This window comes from Chlorocebus sabaeus, chromosome 21 (genome assembly GCF_047675955.1).
Source record: "Chlorocebus sabaeus isolate Y175 chromosome 21, mChlSab1.0.hap1, whole genome shotgun sequence".
NCBI classification, from domain to species: domain Eukaryota; kingdom Metazoa; phylum Chordata; class Mammalia; order Primates; family Cercopithecidae; genus Chlorocebus; species Chlorocebus sabaeus.
Window position 1 is genome coordinate 22,877,587 of NC_132924.1, and position 13,299 is coordinate 22,890,885.

The 13,299-nt window shown below is 36.8% G+C and overlaps 1 protein-coding gene across 1 annotated transcript in view; it reads left to right on the top strand.

Annotated features, from left to right (window-relative positions):
- VPS41 (VPS41 subunit of HOPS complex) overlaps positions 1-13,299 on the top strand; it is a 185,044-nt gene that overhangs the window by 35,646 nt on the left and 136,099 nt on the right. The window contains exon 3 of the mRNA XM_007981558.3: positions 7,534-7,641. Coding sequence (XP_007979749.2) covers positions 7,534-7,641 — 108 coding nt within the window. The remainder of the gene's footprint in view (positions 1-7,533; positions 7,642-13,299) is intronic.

A 13,299-nucleotide genomic window follows, 5' to 3' on the forward strand; every position in this document is an offset into this window, starting at 1 on the left:
TGGTTTTTATTCTTCTCATCTTCCCCCCATATATGCATATGCATTTCTTAAATAATATTTGGATCATACAAAGCAGGTTTTATGACCTATTCTTTCACTTAGCAAGACATTGTGAGAACATTTCTTTTTGCTATTAAATTGTCTTTGAAAACAGATTTGAATGTACATGTAATATTTTATCTTGTGAAATTTACTTAATCCAGAATTTTTCAACCTTGGGGCTACTGGTACTTTGGGCTGGATAACTTTTTGTTCTGGGAGAGTGTCTTGTGCATTGTAGGTTGTTTAGCATAATCCCTGGCCTCTGCCTGCTAGATGTCAGTGGCACCTTTCCCCCACCCAACTGTGACAACAAAAATGACTCTAGACATTGCCAAGTAAATGTCCCTGGGGGACAAAAATCACCTCTGGTTGAGAACTACTCATTTAACTGTATGTATTTTATGCTTTAAATAAGAATATGTGGGTATAGTAAACCCACGGTGAATTTTCTGTTTGAAAAAGTAGACCCATGCCGTCCAGATTACATTTATCAGCTCCTAATTTCAGCTACTTTAAAAATTAATATTTTTTTCCTTAATAGCAATTTTGCTTGTAAGTTGAAAATTTAACAACATTATTTGCATTCATATAAGAATGTAATTGCCTATCTCTCCGCAGTCTGATGGAAAGGCATGCCGGGAGCTTTGACCACAGTTATTTTACTGTAGATGAATTCCATTATCTTCATGTCACTTTCTTAAAAAGTTTGGTCATTGAGGCAACTATAATACCTGGTGTTATTAATGGACACCAGAAGTTACTCTTTCAGCTTATTTATGTAGTTTTCTTGATACGTTTTGACACTTTAGAAGGATCTATTAAGCCATCTTTCCTATCAGATAGTCATCTTTGTGTGTAAATAAAATGATCTTTCTTTAATAGAACTATAGCATACAGTATTAATAGTTACAGTTGTCCTTTTAAGGAACTAGCATTCTTTCTTGGGGTGAGGTGGGGTGGGCAATACAAAGCTAATTGAAGACTTTACTCTTTGATTAATTTTGAACTTTACCTTCAGGTTCTTTTTTAGGCATTCTTTTTTTCTCATCTTGGATCTTTTCTACACTTTATGGAAAACTTTAATACGAACGTGACAAATTTGGAGATGTCCTATATTATACATGTACTTTTAGTGATAACGTTATAGTTTCAGATAAATGTAAATATCCAATAATATGTAGCTCCCGTCTATGTTACCTTTTGTGCATGTTGATAATATGTTAATATCCTATGGTAGTGACTAGAACGGTTCCTTAAAATATTATTATATGTTGGCTGTGCATGGTGGCTCACGCCTGTAATCCCAGCCCTTTGGGAGGCTGAGGCGGGCAGATCACGAGATCAGGAGATCGAGACCATCCTGGCTAACACTGTGAAACCCCATCTCTACTAAAAATACAAAAAATTAGCCAGGCATGGTGGCGGGTGCCTGTAGTCCCAGCTACTTGGGAGGCTGAGGCAGGAGAAAGGCGTGAACCCAGGAGGCGGAGCTTGCAGTGAACTGATACCGTGCCTCTGCACTCTGGCCTGGGCGACAGAGCGAGATTCCGTCTCAAAACAAACAAACAAACAAACGATAAAGATATATATATATAGTTATATGTTTTTGAATCTCAAGATATGTTTTGATTGACTTGTATTAATTTTAATTATGCTCTTAAAAATTTGTATTTAGTACCAACTGTGTTTTATCTTTCTATTCTCTCTCTTCTCTAATAAATAGTAATAGCAAAGACATATTTTAGTTTAGGGCTTCTACAAATTGAATTATTTGTAAAGAGATAATATTTTAAAATGCAAATTTCCTAAAATTCAAATGTTCTGATACAGGATTTTGATAGCTGTTTTTATATGTTAAGCTTGTAAGGTCCACTGCCAGTTTTGGATATTTCAATTCCCCATAGGTAATTAGAGTTCTAGAAAGAATGTTCTAGAGGAAGAAAACCTGTATTCTATAGCTTCATCCCCAGGGTTGGTTATCGATTTTCTTTTTATTAATAGTTGGTTTTTTATTGTGGAAGTTCAAACTGCATGAAAGTTTTTGTGTGTGTGTGTGTGTGAATTTCTTTTGAGGATATTAGTGTTTCCCTATTGTATCTAGCTTTAAAACATTGGATATTTATTAAAAGGATTTGCCCCTAGTCAGATGTAGTTGATGACATGAAACCAACTAAACCATTCATCTTATTAAAATTCCTGGAGGTTCAGCTGAGGTCTTTCTCAGGTGAAGCTGGAGAGGATGAAGGTCATCTCCACAGAGTGCGATGTGAATAGTCCAGGAGTGCTCCACTGGTGGTGTTTTCTACCAGCCTAATTTGGGCTTTGTAAGATATCTCACCTTTCTCCAACCAGTATATTGAGTATCATTTTATTTTGTAAAAACAAAACAAAATTGGATTTTAATAAAGAAATGTTATCCAGAGATGACATTTTAAGTTTTGTATAAGTAGTAACAGTAGAAAATGTAATGATCTTTCTCTTAACCCCTAGAAGTAATGTGACAGACATTTTTAAAAAGTAAAATTCAAGTCTTCATTTGGTCTGTAACAGTGATGCCATATAAAATGTACTAATATGTGAAAAATACAACGTTTAAACAAGGTGAAGAATGTAGAATCCATTCTACACAATTATTTTTGGTTGTAAACAATGAAAAAATCAGTTTCTTGTACACAAATTTTAAATTTTTGGTGAAAAGAAACATAAAATATTCTTGTTGGTGTACAAGACCAAGTTAGGTAAACAGGACTTCCTCCATGAAAATGTACCCGATGGTAACACTGTAACAACATTACTAAACAGTTTTTCAGGGAGAAGTCTTTAATTGCTTTAATTTGTTATCCTTAAAAGTAATTTCCCTCCTCCTAAGTCCACAACTCAGTAAGATTGACCATGTTGTGACATTTATTTTCAGATAGTGTTTAGAATTCTGTAGCATGGTATAAAAGACTTGTCTTTAATTAAAAGTGCTCTACACTTAGTAAAAATCTATGTGAGTTGAGGAATTGATTCTTTTTAAAAGAAAGCCGCAAATTTTTCTTGTATGGGTAAATGTCACTCTGTTCGTATCTCCGCTTAGCTGCAAGTCAGGACTTGTACTATTCCACTAGGTTGTCATAGAAACGCAGTTAACTGTCATCTCAACTCAGACTGTTGATGGTTTTATTTGTAGGTTTGTAGGATTATTAAAATTTAACAAAAATTATTGATTTGCTTTTTATTAACACTGGTTGTTTACCATGGAAGTCCAAACTGCATGGAAACCTTTCTTCTATTATTATTATTTTTTAGTTAAAGAGAAACTCTATAATCTACTAGATTTTTAAATGTTTTTTATTTAAAGTGTGATGTGGAGTCTACAGTAGCAGAATAATCTCCATGAATCGTATTTTTGAATCACTTTCTATTTTCTTTGTTTATAGCAAGGAGAAAAAAAAAAAAACTTAAAAATTCACCTTTACCCTGCTTTTAACTTAACATAAAAGATACTTGTCAGAAAAGCATGAAAGGGTACATCAAATGCCTAATATTGGAGTCTTCATTTTATTTATGGTTTTTGAAACCCAGTAAGGATGCTTCACTGAGCTGTGTTGTGAAAGTATTTATTTTTGTATATTTATGTGTGAGAAATTATTTAGTTTATAAGTAAGACAGGAAAACCTTATTTACAATGACTTTATCTAATGGTCCGTGGATGAGTGCTTTTATGCAAAATAGTCAAGAGGCTAGAATTAACTTTTCACATTGGATGCACATTTGATGTCCCGACTTCAGCAACATGTGGCATCTTATTATAAAGACTAACACTCAGGATTCAATTTGTATTTAACATGTTTACTTCAGAATGCACACATCATCTGTGCTACATTTAATATTAACTTTGTGAAGATTTCTCTTTCTTGCTTGTAGATACATAAGTAGAAGTGTCTGTTGTTTTTTGTAGTTTTCTTTTTTCAGTGTTTTTAGTCTTGGCTAATTAGCTATTTTATATTTTCTGTTAGAAACAGGTCAGTTTTGGGTTGTAACAGCTCCTTGGTTTGGGTAGATTATCACTACCTTTTCATAGAAATGGGTAGGCCCTGTGGATAACTGTGCTTATACTTCCCTTTTCTTGCCATTAGTTCTTCAAGTTATTCTTGGAAAGTTAATAATAGGTATATCATCTTTGTTTTTAATACTTGCATCCGAAATAAACAGCTAATAGCTTATATATAACTAGGGAATTAAATTTAAGACAGCTCATCAGTAGACATGAAATACTGATTTTAACTGAGCTTATGGCTCTTAAACTGTTATTACTGTTCTTGTAGCTAGTCTGCATGATGGCTTCCAGTGACCCTCACCTCCTATTCCTGCTCTGTGCTGCCCCTCCCACACTGACCTGTGTGATTGAAAGGATATTGTAGAAATAACAGCATTCCATCTGAGGCTGTATAAAACATGGAAGGGGCTTCCACTTTGTTTTCTTTTGGATCACTCTTGCTTCATGGACCCCTCCACAGGGCTGCTTGATCAGAACATGGCAAGTGACTTCCTTCAGAATGAGTGATCCAAGAGTGTTGGCAACTTCTGCCAACAGTGAGGACCAACTTGCCAGCCATTTGATTGAGCCATCTTGGAAGTAGATCCTCTAACCCCAGTTAGGCCTTCCGATAGTTGCAGCCCTAGCTGACATCTTGTCTGCACCCCTGTGAGAGATCCTCAGTGAACCACTCAGCTAAGCCACTTCTGAATTGCTTACCCATAGAAACTGTAAAATAATACATATTTATTGTTGTTTTAAATCAGTACATTTTGGTGACCAGGAGTGTGGTACATGCTTGTAGTCTCAGCTACTTGGAAGGCTGAGGCGAGAAGATCTCTTGAACCTATGAGTTTGAGTCCAGCCTGGGCAACATAATGAGTCTCTGTCTTTATAGAAAATAATAATAAAATAAGTAAATCAGCAAATGTTGGCATAATTTGTTACACAGCAATAGCTAGCTAATGCACCTGCTAAATAAACATATTTTAAAATGTTTTCTAATAATCACATAGTTTATAATTATTTCTAGGTTTAGAATAGGCTTCTGTTGTGGTTTGTAGAGTCATTTTGATAGGAGATTTTGGAGTGTGTTATAGAAGTTACTGACTTTAGAGCACTCATAGCTGAATTTGAATTTTAACTTCTCCTCTACTCACTGTATGTCTTGAAGAAATTACTTAAAATCTCTCATCACCAGTTTTTGCTGAAAATCTGTAAAACGGGACAATTATACTTAACTCTCAGTAGGGTTTTTTTTTCTTTTAAGTCAGGTTGAAATGAGATATCTGATATTAAGTCTCTAGCATGATGCTTGGTATAGTCCATCATTTCCATTAATCCACAGATTAACCCCTTTCCATGTGAAGATGTAATCCCTTGCCCCAGAGGTGAAGACTTCTGTAAGAATTTGAGTTTGCAGTCTCTGCCTAGTCTGTCCTCTCAGTCTTATAATCTTCCGTAGGCAGAGCACTTACTACTCTACAAGTCGTTTTTCTTTTGCCTAATTTTCTTTTTACTATGATGCATCTGAGGTGTGAGTTTATATTTATCCTGCTTATTGCAGAGCTTCTTGAGTTTGTAGATTGATGTCTTATCAGTTTTGGAATATTCTGTTATTATCTCTTTAAATGTTGCTCTTGTTCCTTTCCGTTTTTCCTTATCCTTCTGGGGCAGTAATGAAAAGTATGTTAGAGCTTTTCACTGTGTTCTACATGCCTAATAGATTCCTTTATATATTTTCCTTCCAGTTATTCTTCTCTGGGGTTGCCTTTGGATTTTTGTTTTACTCATTTTACTTATTTTGTCTTCTGTTTTACTAATCTTCTATTAAACCATCTATTGACTTCTTAATTCAGTTAACATTTTCAGTGTAAAAATTTTCATTTGATTCCTTTTTTTTTTTACAGATTAGAATTCTGTTGAAGATTTCTATCTTTTCATCAGCTGTCTTTTTCTGTTTTTTTTTTTTTTGTTTTTTTTTTTAATTTTGAACATGTAGTTATTTTAAAGTCCTTTACTGCTAACTTCAATGTCTAGGTCACTCATTTGTTTATTTTTATGGTCTTTTTTCATCTTGATTTTTGGTCATATGGTCCTGTCTTATGGCGTACCTGGTAATATTTTATTGAATCCTTAGTACTGTACATGAAAAATTGTAGAGGCCTCGGTAGTTTTCTTTCTCCAGAGAGGAGTCACCCTTTCCTTCACTAGACAGATGTGTTGGGGGTTATATACCTCACTCCAGTCAAAGATTGAACTGAGTCAGAGCTCTATGGGAGTTAAGTTTTTGTGTCCTCTAGGGACCAGCGGTTCCGACTAAGACGTGATATTCACCAGGGTCCAATTTCCTGATGCCTCTTGAACTCTTATTCTTATCTTCTTAACACATCAAGGCAGCTGGTTTGCATTTTTCTTTCTGTTCAGCTTTTTAGCTTCATCCTGTGCAGTTTTAGAAATTGACAGTTGTCTTACAGGGAGAAGTAACTGTGTAACAAGCTTGTGTCTCTGCCTCTTTTCCACTGATATCTTGGCCCCTCAGGTCTCTCTCCAGTTTTGTCACTCTGTCCCCACAAGTGCCAGAAGGTGTGCTGCTTTCCCTACCCCCAGCAGTGGCTGTCTTCCCAGGCAGAGCTTGGGTTCTCAGCCTCTTGTCCTACACCCAGAATTAGTAAATGCCTCCAGGAAGAAAGTGGCTGAAGAATGCCAGCACAATTCTTCGCTGCCCTGGAATCTTGACCCTTCTAGTTGAGATTGCCTCAGCAGCCCTTTGATGCCTTGGATAGATGATGTTGTATATTCCATCAAGACTTTCTGGTTATTTGTGGTGGGAGCACTGATGTCCTCAGGTTACTCTAATATTAGCTGGAGGGTGAAGACTATGCAATTATGGTGGTTTGTATGGTGTTTTGACACTACAAACCACGATAATTCCATAGTCTTCACCCTCTAGCTAATGTCAGTGAGTAGATTATTTTTATGGACTTCTGTTTTGGCTAGCTTTATGCCATCACAGTTTTCTTTATATAAACTTTTTGTTTCTCATTACTTATTGATGTAAAATAAAATCTTACTCTGAATCATAGTAACTTTTACAACTCTCCTTGATTTATTAATTCATGGCCATTATAGTAAATATTGATTACTAACTTTCTTCCATAACAGTGAGGATTAAGAATATTTTATGAAGCCGTACCAAATAGTAAGGTTCAACATGTAAAGTTAGTGACAATATAACACTAAGTCTGTATACTCTTGTTTTCAACTTTTGAATTTATTTTACCAGTGAAGTTGTAGCAATTAATATGCCTAGGCAAAATGAAATATGAAGATCTTAAACTTTAGCTGTAGTTGGTATTATTAACATCGTTGAAGAAACCATCTCTGATTCTCTCGTAAGAAGTATATTTTGAGGTTTTCAAAACAAATAAGTGTATGGCGGCAGTCATTTTTCTTTGCCGTTTGTGCAGGAAGAAGAGAGCGAAGAGGAACCCAAGCTGAAGTATGAAAGGCTTTCCAATGGGGTAACTGAAATTCTTCAGAAGGATGCAGCTAGCTGCATGACAGTCCATGACAAGGTAAGGTAGCACTTTCAGAGGATTCTTCTGTAAATTGTTTCTATTGTAAATTTGCTTGTGCTTTGGAGTCCTGATGCTTTTGGTGGTGGCTTTTTACAGTGATCCTGTCTCCTTGCCGCTACTCTCTTCCTCCTTGCCAACAAAAAACGAACAAAAAAGTCCAAATATTTTATATATGTGTACACGCCCATTCACATACATACAACACACTCCAAGACTGTATTAAGTAGAATGTAGACAGTGATCAAAGTCAAAGATTTATATGAAATGGTTTTTGGAAACTCTATCGGTCACTTAATTCCTTAAATTATAAGGATTCCATTAGGAACCTGTTTAGAAATAATGTGAAGCTCAGTGCTTTTATAGGGGTAAAAGGGATTATATTGTAGGCGTTATGAATAGTAGAAATGCCATAAATTACTACTTATATCAATGAATGAATTTATTCCACATCTGGGTCCTTGCTATAACAAAGCTCCCACCAACTTTCTGAGTGCAGGGTAAGTACTGGATAGCACCCTTAGCCTACTCTTAGACCAAAACAGTTTGTGTCATAGTCAGGATATTGGGGGGCATGTAGCTTCACCCATTGCTGTCTTCTTCCCTATGACCTTGTAAGTTTTAGTCCTTCCACAAAAAGCAAATTGCTCTTGTCTGATCCATCTCCTGGCTTTATCCTATGTTACTAGAAGTGTGGCTCATCCTCCCCCTTGCTTCCCACCCAGCTCGTTTTTACCTCAAATTTTGTTTAATTGTAAATAGAGTCCTGTACCCACAACACTTTATTAGAGTATGTGGCTTCTTTCTCATGTTTTACCAGCAGCCTTCTCCTTTGAGGTGTCTGCCATTTGGCTGCAATGCCATCGACCCCTTTTCATTGCTGCCATTGTCCAACTTCTGGTCCCTTTTCTTCACTCATTGAAGACTGCCTTTGCAGTTCTTCAACCAAATTTCTTTCTTTTTTTTTTTTTTTTTTTGAGGCAGAGTCTTGCTCTGTCGCCCAGGCTGGAGTGCAGTGGCACTATCTCGGCTCACTGCAAGCTCCGCCTCCTGGGTTCACGCCATTCTCCTGCCTCAGCCTCCCGAGTAGCAGGGACTACAGGCGCCTGCCACCACGCCCGGCTAATTTTTTTGTATTTTTAGTAGAGATGGGGTTTCACCATGTTAGCCAGGATGGTCTCGATCTCCTGACCTCGTGATCCACCCATCTCGGCCTCCCAAAGTGCTGGGATTACAGGCTTGAGCCACCGCGCCCGGCCGCCGAAATTTCATTCCAGTGACCCTTACCTCTTCCCTGTTTCATCTCCCCACTGATAAGGCCACACTTTGGATGGTGTCAGCAGTGGAACTTGAGGATCTTAGCCTCTGTGACACTCTTTGTTGACCCCTGTTATTCTTCAACCTTTTGTGCTCATTTTCCTACAAGCTGTATGACTTCATGGAGTCTTGATCTCTAATCCATTCATTCTTTTTCTTTTACTTTTCTGTGCCTGTGAAATGATTGATTATCCTAACTCTATCTTACCAGCATCTTCAGTTCTCTTACATCCCTGTCTTCCCATTGTGCACCTCAGCCATACTCTCAACCCTGAATTAGTGCTTTCGTGACGAGGACAGCCATGTGCTGTTACAGACTCACACGCCTAGGTAAATTTGTCACTAAAAATTATTCTGAATTATTTGTCCTTCGTCAGTTTCTTTAGTCCTCAGTCCCTCTTCTGAACCACTGTCCCTTCTTTCTTAGAGGATGATGTCATTTCTATGTAAGAAGATTGAAATTGTCAGGTATGAACAGCCTCAATTCCTGACCTCTTTTTCACACCCATTCTTACCCATGGGAGATTTTCTTTCTTTTTTTCTTTTGAGATGGAGTCTCACTGTTGTTGCCCAGGCTGGAGTACAATGGCGTAATCTCGGCTCACTGCAACCTCCGTCTCCCAGGTTCAAGCAATTCTCCTGCCTCAGCCTCCTGAGTAGCTGGGATTACAGGCACCCGCCACTACACCTGGCAAATTTTTATAGTTTTAGTAGAGACCGGGTTTCACCATATTGGTCAGGCTGGTCTTGAACTCCTGACCTCAAATGTTCCACCCGCCTCAGCCTCCCAAGGTGCTGGGATTACAGGCGTGAGCCACCACACCCGGCCACCTACAGGAGATTTTCTTTCTCTTATTCGTGAATCTTTTTATCCACTTTTGTTCTTCACTTCATCACATTTCATCCCTTGTTACCCAGCAATGCATACTATGTCATGGAGCATACCTAATTCTACCTCCAAGTAACCGGGAATCTACCTTGTATCTATATAGATTTGCCTATTTTTGTGTATTTCATGTAAGTGCAGTCAACATTATTTGATCTCTTGTGTCTGGTTTCTTTCATTTAATGTAATGATTTTGAGGTTCATTCGTGATGTAGCACGTATCAGTACTTCATTCCTTTTTATTGCTGAATAGTATTCTATTATATGGATATGCTATGTTTTGTCTATCCATTCACCAGCTGATGGACATTTTGCTGATTCTGAATTCTGGATCTCACCTTTCTTCTCAAAACTTCTTTATCGTGACACCATTCTTTTCCTATTTTCTTGATCATTTGTGACATTCCTTTCTGTTTCTTTCACTTTCCTTTCTTTGCTTCCACTTTTCCTTTACATGTTGGCTTTCCTAGGATTTGGTCCATTATCCACATTTCTTCTTAATTTGTACTTTATCTTGGTTTTAAATCTCTGGATTTCTGTGACCACCTGCACACTGACCTTTGTTGGAATAGCATGCATATTTACTTATGGGCCTCTTAAACATCTTTATGTGCTGTTGTCTTTTTACCTGAACCTCAGCATGTCCATAATGAATTCATTTTCATTCCCCTCTAAACTTGCATCTATCTTTATTCTTTATCCCATTTGGTGGCATCACCACCTCCTTTATCACCTAAGCCACAGATGAATCCTTCTCCCCTTTCACTCAGCCATTTCCTAAGTCCTGGTGATTTTCTTACTCTTGCTCTGGCTTAGGCTCTTATCTTCTCCTGCCTCTACATAGTAAATAAAAGAATCTCTTGTGCCTCTAATTTTTCCACTTTAAACCCATCTGTCACCTGGTTGCCAGAATGATCTGCTGAAAATACAGATTTTAAAACTCTTGTATGATTTTGCATCAACTATGAAATAAGACTTGAGCTCGTTAATGTTGTATCTAATGCTAAGATCTTGCTCCCTGTCTATTATTGGCTTGTGTCTTACCACTTTCTGCCATAAGTGTGGTGCTCTGGCTACAACACTTGGCTGTTTCTACTCACACCCCATTCTGCTTGATCCATACACATCCGGAGCCCTTCTCTTCTGTTCAGGTATTCTTTATTTTTTCCTGGGAACTAATGCACATACTGCGAACTCGTCTATTTTACTTCAGATTTGCTTTCACCCTAGTCTGTTCATAACATTCTACTAAAGTAATCTTCCAGAAACCTCAACCTGATCATGTAATCCTCCTTCTTAGAATTCTTTATTGGCTTCCTGATGACTTAATTATTTGGGCCTTCCCACCCTGATTTCCTCTACTTTCCTGCCTTTCATCTCTCCATAAATATTTGAATGCCTCTTATTAGCTGACCTTTCCAACCTTATCACCTGTCTCTTCCCCGGGCATGAATTAGATGTGTCATCCATAATTTCTTGACTTTGTCCTGCATTTTATGTGTCTCTGTGCCTTTGAGCAAGTTGTATCCACTCTGCCTAAAATTGTTTTTGCTACAAGCCTACCCTGTCTGCCTTAGTGTCTATTTTCTGATTTCTTTTTTAAAGTTCAGCACAGTTGTCATATACTATGTTCCACAGGGTCTTAGAGATACTTCCATTTTAAGTATTCTCTTTAAATTTAATTGTAATTAAATTTTTATGTCTGTTTCCCTCATTATACCATAATCCTTTTAAGTCACACTTGGTTATTATCTAAGCATATTATAGTGTTTTTTGTGTATTTGTCGAATGCACCAGTGAATGAATTAAATGGAGAACAAAGTTTGCCTGCCTAGGGGTCAAAGTTTATTAACATTGTACTTAAACCAACTTTGCCAAAGAGCCTGATGGTTGGGAACTGTAATCAATGCTAACTTTTAGAACATGCACTCTTTATCTGAAGTCCATGTTTCTATTTAAGAGGATTCTGATCCAGTTGAGTATTTTAGCTTTTAATTCTGGCCCTAATTCTACTACTCATCGACTGTTTCCTGGGAAGTCTTATCAACTTTCTGAACTTATTTCCTCATGTGTAATTGAAGGCACTCCCTGCTGTAATGCTTTGAATACTATAATACACTATGTGAAGGTAGATGATATTAGACAGTTGACCAGATTTAAAATGGTCTACTTCTTGTTTCCTTTGCAATGCCCAAAGGACTGCTTATCACCTTTTCTACTTGTTTCGTTACATAAAGTCCAATCTTTATGGATGTACATATATCAGTTATTTAAGTTACTTACATGAAGTTTAAAGTAAAAGCAGTTGTGCTTAGTGGATGATGCCCAATCTGGTAGTATAGAAAATGAGTCAAGTTTCTGTAATTAAACATGAAAGGGTCTAGTGAAATTATATGTATTCTTTGCCCATCCTGAATTTTAAGTACATTCAGGTTAAAGAAAAAAAAGAAACAAAACTCAGTAATTACAAAAGTTCAGCTTTTAATGGCTGGAAGGTGGGTAAAATTGGAGAATTTGTATTTATGTTGTCACATTTGTGGCCATTTTGCATTTTTTGTTTTATTTTAAGTAGTGTAAAGTATTAGTAAATGATGAAAATATGACTCATCCATAATATTGGTAGTTAAATAACTATCATTGGCTTATTAAACTTTTTTTGAAGAGTATATATTTCTAAAAATGGATAGCACTGATTTATCTAATCTAATAATGAAATGTTTTCCTCAGCACAAGATAGCTTGTCATAAGAATCCCTGAATCTTTTTTTCCAAAATGTTCTAACATAGTTTTAGTTTTAGGATGAGACTAAAGTCAAAATAATTATTTTATATTTTCTTTCTATTTTAAAGATTAAATGAATGAAATCAGTAATTCAGAAAAAAGAAGGGAAGGGATTAATACTTGGGTAAATTACGTAAAACTTGTAACTTCCATAAAATAAAATGTAATTAGAAGTTCAAAAGTGGCCTTTACAGCGGTGTCAGAGAATGACAGCATTAAAGCATTTTAAAGATCCAAGCTCCCTTCTCCCTTAGTTTTCTAACAAACTAAATATAGTATTTATGAGGAGAATCAATATCGTGAAATACTTGGGGTGCAGTGAGCTTTTAAGACCCGTTCTTTTACCACAGATAGCCTCAGAATGGAGTATTGTTTGTTTTCCATTCTTATCATATGTGGTGTTTTTCTATTTAAATATTGTCAGTGTCACTGTAGCGGTAAAATTACAATCTCGAGTCCTCTATTTCTGATTAGAACATTCTTTTGCTTTGGAGGAAGCATTCCTGTTTGTTTTAACTATTCAGACTAATTTCCCCCCAGAATTACCTATTCCCCTTTCCCTTCCAGCGCCCAAGCATTCTGTTTTCACCAGGCTTGCTGTCTGCCCTGGATGACTAATCGTCATGGCACCTGGTGCATTCAGGCAGGCCTGTGCAGCGGAATCGTCATACCTA